The 19,003-nt window shown below is 34.4% G+C and overlaps 1 protein-coding gene across 2 annotated transcripts in view; it reads left to right on the plus strand.

The window, feature by feature from the left end:
- The window catches only part of LOC149805367 (uncharacterized), a 66,546-nt gene that overhangs the window by 37,347 nt on the left and 10,196 nt on the right, over positions 1-19,003 (plus strand). For both annotated transcript variants that reach the window (XM_089949758.1, XM_089949764.1), the window contains 4 exons: positions 2,097-2,178; positions 6,929-7,014; positions 13,315-13,509; positions 14,265-14,360. In XM_089949758.1, coding sequence (XP_089805884.1) covers positions 2,097-2,178; positions 6,929-7,014; positions 13,315-13,509; positions 14,265-14,360 — 459 coding nt within the window. The remainder of the gene's footprint in view (positions 1-2,096; positions 2,179-6,928; positions 7,015-13,314; positions 13,510-14,264; positions 14,361-19,003) is intronic.

Consider the following 19,003-nt stretch of genomic DNA (forward strand, 5'->3'; position numbering starts at 1 on the left):
GACCCTTGACTTGTAAATAGTTTTTAGTGAGGTAAACAACTTTCTTTTTATTTTATTCTTACTAGAAAAATGATTTGTTTTCATCAGCGCCATGTTTTGAGTACGTGATTAAACATGATCATGTGACCCTCATACAGGCATCCATACAGCGCCTCGCAAATTACACTATAAACATTGTTTGAGAGAAATAATCTCAGTCGAGCTTCTAAACACTGGGACGTTAAAGTATTTCTTTTGTTGTATCATTTTGGGAACCACATTTTAATGCTTATTCGAATTATTTGGATTCTAAAGGATTATTTCTCTTTTTTTGGAAATATTTATGCAGAATTCTTGAACAAAGACATTTCTTAAAAACTTATTGGATTTCCAACACTGGATTACTGTTTGTGAATAACACAGAACTGTAGACATTCCAACGCCATAAAGGATACAGAATCTGTCATCGCCTTCCATCTTGGATTCTTCACTGGGACTCGAACTTGAATTCATTAGAACATTTCATTATTAGGACTTCTGAAATTTTGTTTGTGGATTATTCTTGGATTATATTTGGATTTGATTCTTAATTCTTAAAACCGTAAGTTTTTATTTGTTAATTTTTACAGTATTCTTCCAGGAAATAAATTATTTGTTAAAATTTTCAGAATTTGTTGTTTTCACTCTTTCTTGTGTTGCTGTTTATTTGAGCCTAAACATGTAACATAGGACTATCAGCACAAATAGGGCGAAGTCTATCAACATTGGGAATATCTTATAATCTGCCAATATTCATGAGGGGGTGCCGAGTGGCCAAGTTGTCTAAAGCGCTTTCCGTCATGGATCACTGCCATCTCACCTCTGTCTGTGTGGGTTCGAGTCTCGGGCTCGGTTAATGTGGATATGTGAGAAAGCTTGCCGGTAGCTTCTCATGGGTTGGTAGTTCTTTCTGGGGTTTTCCCCGACTTCTTCCTCCACCATTAATACTGGCCGCCATGTATAGCCTCTCTTGTGCTGAAAAATGGCATTAAACCCATAACAACAACAACAACCAATATTAAGCAGTACAGAGATATTTACATTTCTGACCATACATACTGTAGTAAGCAAATATTGTAAGAAGAATTCAAACAATCTATATAATATTGACAACTGAGGTTGTTTATAATTTTATTTCAAAAACTTAGTTTACTCATTGAATTTAGATCTCCACAAAGTTATTGTTGAATAATATCTTTACATTATTATTATTTAACTAACCCATGATTTACCCAAACTTTTCCCATTCCGTGTAAAAAAAACTACAAATTTTTAACTTGACTTATCAAACATTCTTAATAGATAACCAAACATTAACAATGTTCACCCCATGTCGACTGCAGATTATTATAACTTTGGTTTTGGAAATCAACGACACAGTACAAACATATATTATTTCTTACTACTTGCATTGGCATCCTACCTAATTCATTGGAGATAAAAAATATTTGTGTGTGTGTGTGTGTGTGTTTAATATTAATAACATATATACAAAATAAAGTATATACAGTCTCTTTGTCATTTACTTTGTAAAACCCTTAAGCTTTCGACCCATAATTTCAAAATAGATGCTTTATTAGTGTTAAATATTTAGAATCAAGGGTTTGTAGACAATTTTCAAAACAATTTAAACTGGCATTCAGATCATAGAGAGCCTTTGCTGCTTGTGATGATAATATTTTAATAATAATAATAATAATAATAATGATAATAATAATATTAATGATGATACTAATAATAAAAATAATAATAATGATGATGATGATGACACTAATGATAATAATAATAATAATAGCAGCAACATAAAAAATAACAACAATATATAATTGTGGAATTGATGGATATTGCATGCACCAATAAAATCTAGAGATTCAAACTTACTGCATGTTTACAAAATAGAAACAATTTATCTTAACGGAAATTTATTGGACTAAGATAAAGAATAGCCAGTGAATTCATTTATTTTATGTAAATTGTTACTGTATTTGCTTCCCAGTGAATTCGGTTATTTTATGTAAATTGTTACTGTATTTGCTTCCCTATTTCCCCATTATTACATGTATTTGTTTCAATTGCAGAATGCCAAATATCTACGGGAATTAAATCTTAGCCGAAACTTGTTTGGCATAGAGGCAGGCGAAATTCTCGGACCTGCCATAGGTTTGTATCAATTGCAAGAACAATGCTGTGAATATTATAGCATCATTACATTTTCACATATTCCGTAAATTCCATATGTAAGTTTCATAAAAAGTTTCATGTTTCTACTTACTGATAAATTACAAGTTGAATGAATGTCCATGTTTCTGATTCTGTAAATAAACCATTCTGATTTGGCATGACACTGTGATGCCAAAATTCTGTAAATAAACCATTCTGATTTGGCATGACACTGTGATGCCAAAATTCTGTAAATAAACCATTCTGATTTGGAATGACACTGTGATGCCAAAATTCTGTAAATAAACCATTCTGATTTGGCATGACACTGTGATGCCAAAATTCTGTAAATAAACCATTCTGATTTGGAATGACACTGTGATGCCAAAATTCTGTAAATAAACCATTCTGATTTGGCATGACATTGCGATGCCAAAATTCTGTAAATAAACCATTCTGATTTGGCATGACATTGCGATGCCAAAATTCTGTAAATAAACCATTCTGATTTGGTATGACATTGCGATGCCAAAATTCTGTAAATAAACCATTCTGATTTGGCATGACATTGCGATGCCAAAATTCTGTAAATAAACCATTCTGATTTGGTATGACATTGTGATGACAAAAGTCTGTAAATAAACCATTCTGATTTGGCTTGATATTGCGATGCCAAAATTCTGTAAATAAACCATTCTGATTTGGCATGACATTGCAATGCCAAAATTCTGTAAATAAACCGTTCTGATTTAGTATGACATTGCGATGCCAAAATTCTGTAAATAAACCATTCTGATTTGGCATGACATTGCGATGCCAAAATTCTGAATACAGTATTTAGATCAGTGGCATAGCAAAAAACTGGACACCCTGCAAAAAGTTAATTCAGGGGTCCCACTCTCAATGAAAAATGCCGTTTCATGGGAATTTTTTTGTCCCCATTAAGTGTGCCCCCCACCTCTCTCATGGTGGTGGGTGAGGAGCTCAATGCTTGGGCAGTTGCTACACTACAGATTCAGTTTCTACATGACAGTGTGACGTTGATTCTGAGAATAACACTGTTCTGATTGTACATGACATTGTAATACTGATTCATGAAATACACTAATCTGATTTGACATGACATTGTGATGTTATTACTGTGAATACACTATTATGATTTAATATGACATTGTGACGTTATTACTGTGAATACACTAATCTGATTTGACATGACATTGTGACGTTATTACTGTGAATACACTAATCTGATTTGACATGACACTGTGATGTTATTACTGTGAATACACTATTATGATTTAATATGACATTGTGACGTTATTACTGTGAATACACTAATCTGATTTGACATGACATTGTGACGTTATTACTGTGAATACACTAATCTGATTTGACATGACATTGTGATGTTATTACTGTGAATACACTATTATGATTTAATATGACATTGTGACGTTATTACTGTGAATACACTAATCTGATTTGACATGACATTGTGATGTTATTACTGTGAATACACTAATCTGATTTCATATGACATTGTGACGTTATTACTGTGAATACACTAATCTGATTTGACATGACATTGTGATGTTATTACTGTGAATACACTAATCTGATTTGACATGACATTGTGATGTTATTACTGTGAATACACTAATCTGATTTGACATGACATTGTGATGTTATTACTGTGAATACACTAATCTGATTTGACATGACATTGTGATGTTATTACTGTGAATACACTAATCTGATTTGACATGACATTGTGACGTTATTACTGTGAATACACTAATCTGATTTGACATGACATTGTGACGTTATTACTGTGAATACACTAATCTGATTTGACATGACATTGTGATGTTATTACTGTGAATACACTATTCTGATTGTTCATGACATTGTGACGTTGAATTAGGAGGTTGAATATGTGTTAAGCATGACAAAATTGATTTTTTAAATTAAACAGCACAAATACATTTTCAATGAGAAATTTGGTTTTCATCTGTTTCATTCTCTCACTTGAACACAGAACAAAACAAAAGTTTACTTTACTTGTAAAATTAGACTATGACACTAGAGGTATTTAAAAAGTTCTGAATATTCATCCGTGGTACCTCTGCACAATTTCTCAATCTGAAAATGCAATCATTAAATGCACATATTGTAGTAACTGTTTGGTATGCTGTTCAGACATGTGAAAACTGCACTGCCAACTGCACACTTTGCGGATTTTAAATCACCTAGCTCTACAGTAATGGTTTCAGAAATATCATTGTGGTGGAAGATGGGGGGAGAGACAGGGGGTATAAACAAGCAGGCAAGGAGTCTGTGGAATGGAACCTTAGGTGAGGGAACCAACAGGGGGAATCCTCCTGGAAGCACATACATTTCTAGCATTTCCAGTGTATAATTTTAACCACTTTTGATGCCCCTGTCTAAGGCCTCAGCAAATATTTGACATTGAGATTGAATAAAAACTTACTTGCAGCTAAATTAGGTCTGTATGGAGGATGTGACAAAGTTTTGGATACTGAATTTCTTCAGGATATCTGTCACAATGGCACATTTATTCACTGGTTGTCAAGGAATAGATGGATACCTTGTGTAAAGTGGCATGGAGGGCTGGTTCGGTAGTATTTAGTCCAAGTTTCCTCTAACCCTTTCCACTCCATTTTCTTTTAGATATTTTGACATTTATATTTGGTTGTGGGGTCAGAGTCAGGCTATTGCCAACCGAAGAGTTGTAATTGGCTGCTGCACAGTGGTAGTATGGGGTAGCTGCTTACTAGTGGGCCTGTCAAACTTAAACAATGTTACATCAAGCCATGCCTGAATGAATTGATAGTAATAGTATTTATACATTTTATCTGCTGACAGATGAGAAAAAAAATCAGTGTTGATGAAATTTGACCTGGTACTTGCCATTTGCATTGCTTGCTACCCTATACTGCTACCATGCTGTTTGGCAAATTCCAACTTTTCGATAGGCTATTTGGCTCTGACCACACACCCCAAAATAAATGTCAAAATATCAAAAAATGGTGTGGGATGGCTCAGAGCAAACTCGGACTAGGTAGATTTCCATAACTTTGTGGAACACTTGAGAAGCATAAAAACGTCTAACGAGAGTGTCCAAGTCAGGTACAGGTACTCAGATGACCGGGACTTCGGCACTGAAATGTAATGCATATTAAACTCTCTCAACAGTTTGACTAAGTCTAGTGATTTATAGTATCTGCTTGTTTTCTCTTATCCAGACTTTGTTTTAGTTGGGTTCAGAAAAATAAATCCATGTTTCATAACCTGTGACGGTATCATTCAAGCATATCTGTCACTCTTTTCTTATTGGGAAAGTAGCTGTTTGGCAATTTATATCCAAGTCTGAAATTTGATCAGCCATCAAATGCTGGACTCATCTTGCACAAACCTATATGAGCTTCAAATGATTCTTTATTATATTAAAACTAGCTACGAATTAATGCCCATGATGATATAAATATCTTACACTGTGTATCAAGTATGATATAAATATCTTACACTGTGTATCAAGTATCATATAAATATCTTACACTGTGTATCAAGTATGATAGAAATATCTTACACTGTATCAAGTATCATATAAATATCTCACATTGTGTATCAAGTTTCATATAAATATCTTACAATGTGTATCAAGTATCATATAAATATCTCACACTGTGTATCAAGTATCATATAAATATCTCACACTGTGTATCAAGTATCATATAAATATCTTACACTGTGTATCAAGTATCATATAAATATCTCACACTGTGTATCAAGTATCATATAAATATCTTACACTGTGTATCAAGTATCATATAAATATCTTACACTGTGTATCAAGTATCATATTTACACTGTGTATCAAGTATCGTATACATATCTTACACTGTGTATCAAATATCATATAAATATCTTACACTGTGTATCAAGTATCATCATCAACTGTCCCTTCAGAAGAGCCACTTCTGTGTTCACCAATCATTGAAAATGATCTTCCAGAATGTGGGTCATCTTCCATGGATTCACTACTGTTTTTAAATCAATAAAATCACATAAAATTGTTCCATATGATGAAACCACATACACATATGACAGAGCATTGCATCTGTAAACTTTGTCCAGGTCATTCTTTATATCAGTCAGAGTACTGTAAGAATTTCCTATACACTAGTAGAATTGTTCTTCTTTCAACTACATTTTTATGTCACTGTCATTTACAGGTGTTAGGTTTGCATATGTCTGGCATGATGCACTTTCAGCTGCAGATGATTTTATACAACTACATTTTGACTATCAATCTGGATTAAGTTTTTGGCAGGTCTTGAAAAACAAAAAGTTATAACAGAATATTCAGAAATTTTAAAATCCACATCGTAAGTCTGTGAAAGTTTGTTTTGAAGACGTAACCGTGGAACAGACTATGAACACATGCATCTACACTAAATGTGTTAATGAATTTCAGTTAATAGATGAATGAATTACTATCCGAACATACAGATTTACCTTGATTTAGTGTGTCACTTCATGGCATAAAAATTATTTTAAGACATATGGAGTTACATTTACAATCTCAGACTTTATGAAGTACATGTACAATATAAAATTGTTTGGTCTGAATAATTGCTTCCTTCTTAATTAAAAGTTGAGAAGGACATCATGCAGCACCAGCACTTGTTCTATATTTAAATATAATTGCTTTGCTTTAAACAAACAGGTGGCAACGACATCTTGGAGAGTTTGGACTTGAGTTGGAATCAGATTCGGGGGTCTGGTGCAATTGCTTTAGCCAAAGGTGTTCAGGTTAGACACAATACCGTATCTTTTGTAGAACCGTCTCTTACATTTCATACATCAATTGCTACATTGTGAATAGTACAGAATCTTGTAAAGACATAATTTGACAGTAAAGATCAAAAATTAAAACTCACTAGATTAGTACTAAATGGGGTATGAAAATCGGTAAAGTTAATAGGCCATTAAGTCCATAAAGGCAATTAGCAAATATCACTGACTGTGCAAAGCATCACAATAATTTTATATTTCTTGGTACACAACATAAATAATGACACAAAGCTACATTATACTAAATTCAAGTTTTCAAAGAGATGATATAAACATTTCATAAGTTTTGCATTGAAGCAACACTGTCGGTATCAAGAGAAAATGTGTATTTAAATTTTGATAGGATTAAAGTGTTGTCAAACCTAAATGTGTTACAAAATAACATATACAAGAATATAAAATATCAATACCACATTGCTTTGACATTTCATGTTAATAATCTGGACATAAGTATCACAAACCTTATAAAAAGACGATTAAAACATTAAGGTATGAGGAAGGAATTTAAAATTTGATTGAATAAATAACTTTGTTTTAAACTATATTTACAGTACACCTTGTTGCTTTCATCAATTTTGCTTAATCATTATACAATAATTCAACAAAAATAGATACAGAATTTTTAGAGACCAAATTCAGAGTTCAAACAATACATGGTGACAGTAATTTTAGAATCAATCATAGAAATCGTAAATCTGAAATCATTCATAAGTTGAAAAAGATTAAGAAAATGATGCAAAACAAAAAAACATGCTTTAGACAGACATTGTCTTTGGCTTGTTGATAACACCTAAAGACAATTTATTAATGATAAAGTATTCTTCTGAGATTTTTATACAATGACAAAGAACAGCATTTAAGACAACTTTACTGTGATACTGAAAGTCCAGTTCTTTACGCAAATATTAATCAATTGTGGAAACATTTGAAAGTGGACAAAAATAAAATAAAATAAACTGACTTAGAAGAATGGTTAACTGACCATTCTACCACCATATTGCACCAGCAAGCAAGACAAAATTTCCCACCAAAAGGGTTCAAGTTAGCCAGGTGAATGACCAGTGGCATGCAGACATACATGACCTGCAGTAATACGATAAATGCAATGATGAATACAAATACATTTTTTAAAGTGATAAACATCTTTTCAAAATAAGCTTAGGTTAAAAAGGTGGAAAGGAAGAAAACAGATGGCACACATGATTTTTGTAGAGAAATCTAAGGAGATTGAAAAATTCAAAAAGAAAAATTTTGATGAAAGAAAATAAAAAGATAGTTTGGTTACGTTTTATGCATTTAATGCTGTTTATCAGAATATGATATATGGTGGCAAGTATATTTGGTTTTGGAAATACCTGGTAAGACCTCAGAAAGAACCACAAACCTACTGGAAGCTATTGGCATGCTGTCTCACATACCCACACTGACCAAGTAGAAACTTGAACCCACAAGGATGAGGTGAGATGTAAGCAGTCTGTAAAGGAGAGCATCAAAAACTGCTTGGTCCTTGCTTCCCACTCTTTGCTGGAAAGGAAGAGTTTGAGTAATTTTCAACTTGCTATGAGAAAATGTAACTGTAGTGGAAAGGTTTAATAGAAACATAATGTCTATAATATGGAAGTATTTAGCTCAAAATATATTTTTGGATTTAACATAATTTTTAACACATTAATGGCTTTGTCATACCGAGGAAAAGACACAGTGCAGCTCCTCTTGAGCAAGAAAGAAAATGGATCCGAGGCATAGATTAACCTGCATGGTTACCTGACAACAGGTACATTTGGAACACTTTACAAAAGAAATATTTAAAATTAGCAAACAATTTTTGGTGGAAGATTTTAAGTGAGATAATTTAGAGTGCATTTTTACTGACACGAGTTGGATTTATAGGGCAAAAAAGATGATATATGAAATGTTTACAAGATTTTAAAAGCAAAGAGTGTGAATGGTAAAAAGTATGTAATCATAAAATGAAAATAACAGTGTCTAATGAACCAGCTGAAAATATTATGACTGAAGAAGAGTACATAAATATTGAAGTTAAAGAGCATGAAAAGACTTTAAGTCGTTGAAAAACAACCAGTTACTAAAATATTACAGCAGTGAAAAAATATTGCGGTAGAATATGGAGGAATTAAAACATGTCTGATATATACAATACTAGAAAAACAAAATATAAAAACATCATCACCATAAGCAACAAAATGGTGCCAATGCAAAACGTGAAAAGGCAACTAAAACATACAGTGTCATAGCATGTTAATAAATGACACTGTAGAAGAAATGAAAGTATGAGGTTGATCCCAACTACATCTAAAACATGTGGAAGAACAGATAAATATTACAAACTATAAGCTAGTTATATCCGTCACTACCTGTTGATTGTGCAGAACAGTATTTCTGGTTAAGGGGCATAGAACGGTTAGAATTTTATCATAAAATGGTCTTCATATCAAAAGAAGAAAAACAAAATAATTAACGATAATAAAATTACTTGCCCAGAGACAGAACACTATATAGCCGTGTTAGTATGAATTACTAGAGTTTCCAAGCAAAATAATCGTGATATTTCACTGGAGTGAATTACGATAAATAATTTCACTGTGGTGTTGATAACAAGATAACAGTGAAATTCTGAGTTATTCTTAAATGTTTATGTGGCTGTGTGGTAAATATGACTACTTCCTGATAATGAGGCTTGAGTTCAAATCTAACAAGGCACAAATTATTGTTTTTTCTTAATTACTATTTGAATTTGAATTGAAAAGGAGAATTATGTAACTGTTTATATTTTCTGTGCGAATAATCACAAAACACAGCAGAACGTAAGCGGTAAAATATGGACATCATGCAGGATCCAGTAATAAATCCACTACTTCAATCTATTATACAGTACATCTTGATAGCCAATATGTTAGAGCAGAGGTAGAAGGGCCAGATTGCATTTTCTAAGACCACGTGAGCGAGGGCTGCAAACATTTAATTTCTTCAATATCATTATTGTTCATGGGCTAGATTTCTGTGTTGTTTTAATTTGCCCTGAGGGTCAGACAGAACATGTGTGTTAGAGTATAAAATAGAAAGAAAATTTGTGTGACATGAGTGAATGACAGATATATGTAACGGATATATTTCATCTGTGGGTGAAAAAATAAAGTATATTTACCTGAGGCTTTGCCACTTGTGAGTTTCACCCAATTATTGAAATATGTCTGTTATTTATTCTTTCAAAGCAAATATCCTCCATTTTGTTGGGTGGAGGATAGCATGACAGCAGGTTCGGATGGTATGGAAATAAATTACAGTTTGTCTGTTGCAGGGAAAGTTACAGGTGTAAAACATGATGAAATAATAACATCTGCAATCAGGTACAAATATTAAAGCTGGATTTAATTCTCAAGTGGTAACATGTTTTCTCACACAGATGTTTAAAAATTCGACAAATACCTCGAATCCCTGCCATTATCTATTTGCAGTTGGGAATTAAGCCCTTCTGAATGCTCGACTTTTCACAAACAAGTTCAGTCATATAAAAATGCAGTTAATAATTGAGTTTATTTGAGTGCAGATTTTAAATTGGTTTTTGAATAATGACATGTTCATAGATGATAGGTAGCACATATTTGAGGTTATTCTTCTAACCAGAAGGGAATGTGGATACAGTTAATGTTGATGGAAGCCCTACCAAAAATCAGCAAAACTGGTATTCTATAAATAAATGCTGAGGTACAGTACATCGTATGTCTTCTAAGTATCTAAATTCTGTATATACATATATAAACGGCATTCATCTTAAATTTTTTTTTATCACAACTCCACTTGACCAGAAAGTCGTAATGATGTGTCCAGTTAGCCTTGAATAAAAATAGTGCCCATCTGACATCAAGTATATCCACCACACAGCAACCATCTTCAAAATTTTGTAATTGCTACTCATCCTAATTGGATGACCATATCAACCTGAGGTTTCCACTGAAATACTTCTTATGATGCGTAGTTTGTCCCAAATGAAAATGGTGCTGATTTGATGTCCAATATGGCTGCTACAGCAGCAGTCTTGAAGATCTTGTTATTGATACTCATCCATATCTTGAAAATATTGTTATCTCTACTCCTCCCTAATGGATCGTATATCAACATGGGGCTTTCACCTTAAGATTTTTTTATGACACAATTGGTCTGAAATTATAATGGTGCCACTTGTAAATCCAGTGTGGCTGCCATGACTAATGTCTTAAAAATCTTGTCACTATTTCACTGAATGGATGATCATCATGAGATGGGGTTTTCACCAAAAGACTTATAGCGATGTATAATTTAAAAGTAGTGATAAATGTGTCAATCTGATATAACTGTGTCAATCTGATATACAAAATGTACACCACAGCAGCTAATTTGAAAATATTGTCATCGTTGAAGAAGATCAGAGATGGTTCAACATTCAACAGTTAAATGGAAGAGTTAGTATAATCTTGAATTCCTTGAAATCCTTTCCAACCAGTAGAGTGGCATCCCTGCAAGGGCCTCTTGTTATATGTTGTGCATGATATGCAAGTAGTAAGGTCCTTTTCAAGTTGTGAAAAGAAACATTCTTCACAGGCAAGAATTGTAGACCAGACTTATCTTGTAAACATTCTGTACTGTAGTTTGCCACATGGATCTTGCATACTAACACTGTACAAATTATGTTTACTTACAAATGAAAAGGCTGCTCCTCTTGTGACTACATTAATATCACAAAGATAGATTTTCTGTACACATTCATTTAAATCAAAACAACAATTACAGTGAGATTTTAAATCCATTTCAGTAGGACTGGTGTTTTTTTTCTCACTTTGAGCAATATATTCTACATAACAATCTCAAAATTTCCACAGTCTTGATAGTGGTTCTAGCGGGAATCCAAAGCAAACTATTTATTTCACAGACTACCTTTGAATCTAAAACACTTAAGTATTTGCCTATGGTTGAAAGCCGAGTCTAATATAAAATATTTATTCAGAAAAATAATGCATTATACTGCAGCCTGAACAATTATTGTTTTCCTAAGTGGCATTTAATCAAATATCTTGCAAGGAGTCAAAATATTCAGGGAATATACAGATCCTGAGGTATTTAAGTAACCCCCCATCAGCAAAAAAAGCATTTTAATTGCATCTCATCATTCATATTGTATCTGGTTATGCCAAGTATTTATTGTTTGTGTGCATTTAGGAATGCACTTGAAAATGCATTTATAAACATTTCTGAAAGAATACAAAAAGGAAGTAACTCCCAAAATAATCATGATGTTTATGGCTTGTCATTCATCGCTTTTCATTCAACATTGATGGTTCGTGGTTCAGTGTTTATTACTTGCAGCAATTAGTGCTTGGCATGTACCATTTATTGTTTGCTCTTCATTCTTACTGCATTTGCTAGACGTATGTTCTGCATTCATTTTCCTTTCATGTATCGGTCGTTCATCATTCTGCTTGCCTTTTAAAGGGGCCTAAATGTTTCAGATCTGTACAAGATAAGCTACATGGAAAACTCAGCAGACAATACTATCTTATGTATACATGTACTTTGGTTTGAGAGGTCTGGTAATTTTAGCCATTTTTAGTATGCTCCAAATAGTGCAGATCTAGTGATATTAAATTTTGATTGTTACGGTTCTCTTATGAATTGAAGGGAATTTAAACATATTAAATGAGACAAGCTGACATTACCCTATTTCTGTCTGTCTCTCATTTTATATATATATATATATATATATATATATATATATATATATATATATATATATATATATATATATATATATATATATATATATATTCCTTCTTAGTCACAAGAGCAATGATTCTCACTTTTCAAGTGAATGTTCAAGCTTTACTGTTTATATTTTGGGAATGGTTCTTTCTCAAGAAAGCTGCAAGAATATTGCACTGTGACACTTGACCAGAAGAACTATAAATAGAGGTAATGTAACAGAAAGAGCACGAATTGTACTTTTGATTAGTTTCAAGAATAATTAGTCTTCAGTATATTTTGTTCTTTACTTTTTTAAAATGCTCGAGTTGATATTATACGAGTATCACGCGCACACTCAAGAATCTAAGTATTGTCGTGGTTGTAGCTAAATGTTTTGTATCATGGAAACACTAGACAACTTTTTACCTTATATACATCGTTTCTTTAAGAAGAATGATACTGATATGTAATATAGAGAAAATGAACCATAGAAAATAATGGTACATTTATTTTACACCACAGGAAAATATTCGGCTTAAATACTGCAACTTGAGTTGGAATGGTTTTGGGCCAGAAGGTGGGACAGCCATTGCCACGGCATTAGAGAACAATAACACCCTTCTAGAACTGGACATCAGCGGCAATAGGCTAACCGCTGACACAGTCCTGAAAATGGCCAAGGCGATTGCCAAGAATGACACTCTGAAAATTCTGAGGGTTGGTTAAGTAATTTATATTGATACACATTTCAAACTTTGCATGAATTATATTTAATAATTCCAGAAGATGTGTTAGTCTTAATTCTTGTCATGGCTGGTTTATTTCCTGACAAATAGAATATTCCATCATCGGGTGAAAGCTCTAGATGTTCTGCAAAAGTTGAATTCATGCACACAAAAATTGGCATATTCTTATGACTTGGAGAATGAATGACGTTTGTTGCAAAGACTTAACCATCCCAACTAAACATTTTATTTCAGAACGGAATCGATTTTCTGATAAAGGTTTTTATATCCCCATGATGAACTATATAATTTTCAAAGGAGACAGTTGCTGCTATCTTGATGTCATTTTGGATGTTAATGATATTTACATCTTTGCTCGGTGGTACAAATTGTGTATTAGGTTATCTTACATCCTTGGGTCTATTGATAATTTAAAATTCATTCTATAGCCTTTTCTTGTAAATAATGTGCTTGAAGGGTTTCTTTTGTGGTTGAACGAAAGTGTAAATCAATCTGAAAGTGTGGTACCTGTAAAACAAGGAGTTTAGTTTAATCTGTTTTTAGAAAGCTATCTTTGCTGAGCGCGTCTTTAATTCCAAGATTGCTCACTTCTTCACTTTTGTGAATTTTAGTAAAGTCAAGAAATATTCTGTGATTTATTATGACCTTTAAGAAAAGTAATATTACAAAGCAAAAAGACAAAATTGACAACATTACTAATTGTGTCAACATTATTGAAATTTGTAGATGGGAAATAATCTACTGACAACAGCGGGAGCCATTGCACTGGCCACTGCAATCAGTCAAAGCGAGTCTTCACAGATGGAGGAATTGGATATTACGGTAAGATGTCTTTTGACTCTGTATGTTTTGGAACTATCTTCATAGCCATATCATCCTACATCTTTCAGTGTGTGTTAGAAAAAATATTTGTAAAGATGTATGCTATTGTGATGCAATTTTAAAATTGTACTGAAACATTATGTACAAGCTGTGGTGCAAACATTTATTATCCCTGAGCCATGATTTGTTAAAAAAAATAAAAAGTTTATGTGGCACTGAGTAATTAATAACATGAATATCTACCAGACAATCTAATTAAATTGGGGGTCATGTTCTGGTGACCTATGTTATTACTATAATTGCTAATTTTATCATCAAATCAGATGAAGTCATATAGATTCATGTTTGGGAGACTGAGCAGTATGGCTGAAGTGCAGCTGCACTTCCAGTGGCTAATTTAAAGGTCACAAGAAGATGATCCCTAAGTGGTCACTGTCAGATCTTCAATGTTTTCAAAAGAAATTTTCAGGGTAAGCAAGAGCCTAGTCTCAAAACACTCACATAAGGTTGCAGGCAAGATCAACATTGCCACAAATTCTGTGAAGATGTCACCAACTTTCTCATGTTTCAGTCACTTGAAGGAGAAAGATCACCAATTACTTTGCCTTCTTGAGCCTCCAATACAACTCTGGCTTTGCCGTCGCTTACATAATCTCATTTCAAGGATATCTGCACTGAAGCAGATTCTGGCCTAGTCATCATGGTGCAGAGGCTCGTGTTGACCAGATGTTGACAACCCTACAGCTTGTACATACTGGTATGGGCTAAGGTGATAAGTTCCTAAATAGCCAGCACCAGACTTTGGGACCTGATGTTACCTGGTCTTGTACTTCGTCTACCCTTGGTACTTACACTGGCTAGAATTACATTCAGTGTAACCAGATATTGGTATAGTAGTCATCTTCACCAGCATACCCAGTCCAGACTTTGTGAAATCAAACCTGTCTTCAATACACACAACTTCCAACCCTAACTTTGTCATGAAATAACCACCCAACAGGATTCGGTGGTCTACTTTCCCAAGACATAAGGCACTGGAGCAGCTTTGGCATCGCAGACCATCACCAGACCATTTCATCACTGGATCCTGGTGCATCTTGACTGATGACCAGTACTGGTATTTTCCCTTTCCTGGTTACATGGTAGAAAATAAAATCAATGCTTGGAGATTACTCATTTCCCAATATGACCAGCTTCCCAGCTTAGTTACCAGTAACCATCATCATCAAGCTGCTTCCATGTTTAGTCTTCACAAAGAATTGCAACCATCTTTCCATTTTCTCCATACATCTGACAGTGAAAAAGGATGGTAGCAATCCCCTTCTTTTCTTGATCCAGTGATGAAATGGGTAGATTCTATCCTCCATGCCTCCATTGAAGAAGCATTCTCACTACTGTCACCGAGTTCTGCCTGCTCTGTCAATGGCCTTGTAAAGAACTCCTGCATCTCTTGGCAGACCCCAAAGACTGTATCTGGAGTGGTTTTGTTGTGTATACTTTTTCCTCAATCTCTCAGATTCCCGAGGCCATTGAGATGGTTTGGGAATCCAAGTTCAGAATTCAGTGTTCCTGATCATTTTCCTACTGGGAGAAATCATCAATGAACATTCTCCTGAACCTTCTTACTATGCCATATCCACATCTACTGAAACAACAGCATTCAATACATTTTCCATCCCAACCTGGAAATGTTATTGTTCTTTTGGTTTAACACCATTTCTTAGTGCAAGATAGGCTATACATGGTGGCCAGTATAATTGATTGAGGAAAAACCTGGGGAAACCCTGGTAAGAACCACTGACTCACATGAAACTACTGGCAGCTTTCTCACATTATCCCACAATGGCTGCTGCCTGAGACTAAAACCCACACATACAAAGGTGAGATGGCAGTAATAGACGCGCTTTAGAAACATGGATGTGATAAACATGCACTATAGATTATCACAAAAACAATTTTTGTAAACTATTGGTGAGAATTGTGCAGAAAAGACCTACCACTTTTAAAGCCTTTAGGGGGAAAATGGAGTCTTCTCCCAGTGGTGCAAACAAAAAAGTTTCTCCTTTTAAAAAATTCAGTGCAACAAATAACCAACCTAATCCTTTGGCTTTTTGATTATTAAGGGCTTCAGTTCCATGATTTCTGACATGTTTTGCGTCCATCATGGAAGGAATGACAATGTCCAGGACAAAGTTCTCTCCAACCATCCAATTTCAATTCATCTTCACCCTTTTTCTGAAATGGAATTTACCATGGGTTTTGATATGGCTAAAAAGTTTCTCTTAATATCCCCTACTCACTGACATTTATTTAAGTCTTGCCTCCTGGTGCCATTGCCTTAGCAGGTTGAATCTTTTGAAATTTTGCATTTTCTATCAATTTGAATTGTGTGCAGCTCTATCATGAAGATTTAGTTTCTCTTCTCTGGTTTTATTGCTGGGAACAGGCTCCCCCACTCATGAGAAATCATTCCTTTGTTTTGAAGCTTCTGTGTTTTTTGGCCTCACTTACCTATGACATCTTCTAGACTCTGTCACGGCACTTAAATGGTATCACCCAGTATAAGTGGATAAACTTATTCCAGCTCTTACCAGCTTTCCCAATGTTCTGTATTGGAAGAAGAAACCAATTTTGGGAGTGAAATGTCTTTCTTCAATAGCACTTTCCTGATTGTAAGATGTGCACACTCTCCCTGCAGGTACATTCTTACAGGAGCTTGCACTTCTGTTATAGTTGACAAATGATGTAATTGGCAATCCAAAGGGATATCACACATGTGAACCTCACAGATGGGAAGGGTTTTCCACTGGAGACAAGTGGTTTCTCCTATCGTTCACTGAAAATCTCCTGCATCATCAAAATTATTGAGAGATTTAATTGTTTCTATTTTTATTCACAATTTACTTCCTGTGTAGTATATTTATGATTATGCCTGTGATCACTGGCCTTGTGGTTAGAGCGTCTGTCTTGGATGTGGGTTCGAACCCCAGCCAAGTCATACCTAAGACTTAAAAAATGGTACTAGCAGCTACCTTGCTTTTATCTCAGCATTAAAAGGTTAGTGCTAGGACTGGTCAGGAGACATCATGTTACTGTCTGGCATGATGCCCCAGTGCTATACACAACACTGTAAACTGTCACTTTGCAGATAATGTAGCGATATGACTGATTTTTTTTAAAGCTACATTCAAAATCCAAAACACACACACACACACTCAGCTAATTTCAAGCAGCTGAAAATAATTAACATGTTTTTATTCTGTCAGCAGGATCAGTTGTCTTAAGTGTTTTAAGTCTGTCAACATGGACTACATATGTGATCAGAAGTAATTTTAAAAGAGATTAATAGATTATTGTTGGATTACTAATGAGCTCATGACAATCAGCATAAAACAATTCACATTCTGCTTTGGTACTTTGGTACTTTATGTTGTTGAGATGGATTAAGATAAACTATTTGTGATCACTGCTCCGGTGGCCTAGTGGTTAGAGCGTCTGCCTCGGAAGCAGGAGGTCATGGGTTTGAACCCTGGTCGCATCATACCAAAGACTTACAAAAATGGTACTAACAGTTGCCTCACAAGACGCTCAGCATTAAAAGGTTAGTGTTAGGACTGGTCAGCGTGGTGTCAGGATAATGTAACTGGGTGGGACATCAAGCTACATGTCTGCAGCATGATGCCCCAGTGCTAGACATCACTATAAACTACCACACTGCAGACATTGTAGCAATAGGACTGAAAAATTGTTAAAGCTACATTAAAAATCCAAATCACACCCACATCCATTGACCAAAGCAAAACTGATCCTGTTTTATGCAACTTGTGCTTTTTAGTAATCTAACCATAATCATTTGACATTTTTTAATGTAGCTTTAACAACTTTTCAGTCATATCACTACGATGTCTGCAGTGTGGCAGTTTATAGTGATGTCTAGCACTTGGGCATCATGCCACAGACATGCAGCATGATGTCCCACCTAGACACATTATCCCGACACCAGGCCGACCAGTCCTAATACTAACCTCTTAATGCTGAGTGCCAAGCGATCAGTATAGCTGAACATAATCTCCTGTTTATGGCAGCAGGTCCTTTTTCAGATCAAGTAAAAATAATATTCTCCGACTCGGAGATCACACAAAAATCTACTCACCGTGAAGCAAGCTTCTCGTCCTCATTGAAGAGTCAAAGTGTTGCAATGAAAAATGAAAAATTTGCTGTTCTCCTTGAAAGTTCTCAATCTTGTGAAGTCTAAACTCCCAAACAAATTTGTCCTAAGCCGACTTCTCTGTTTTGTCACGTGTATTGGGTATCATTAGTTTGACTATCATTTGAGAAAGCTGATAATGCTCAAGTTATTACTACTACACCACTTGAGCCAATCAGATGTGAAGTTTGTATGAAATCAATATTTTTGATTTTTCCTGGAGATTTGCTAAGCAGCTTTGAAACTACTTGCATTCAGTAGAAAGCAGCAATAAAACCTAAACAGAAAATAATGTTTATTATACTTAGCCTCTGGGCTTTTGTGTTGGCAGACAAAGCAAACAAGCATGATTTGGCCAGTTCCAGATAGGTTGCTTGCATTACAGATTTCAGTTATTTCTTTCCGATTCAACTATTTACAGAAATTGCAACATAAC

This window comes from Sinohyriopsis cumingii, chromosome 2, assembly GCF_028554795.1.
Source record: "Sinohyriopsis cumingii isolate HCF-2022 chromosome 2, ASM2855479v2, whole genome shotgun sequence".
Classification (NCBI taxonomy): Eukaryota; Metazoa; Mollusca; class Bivalvia; order Unionida; family Unionidae; genus Sinohyriopsis; species Sinohyriopsis cumingii.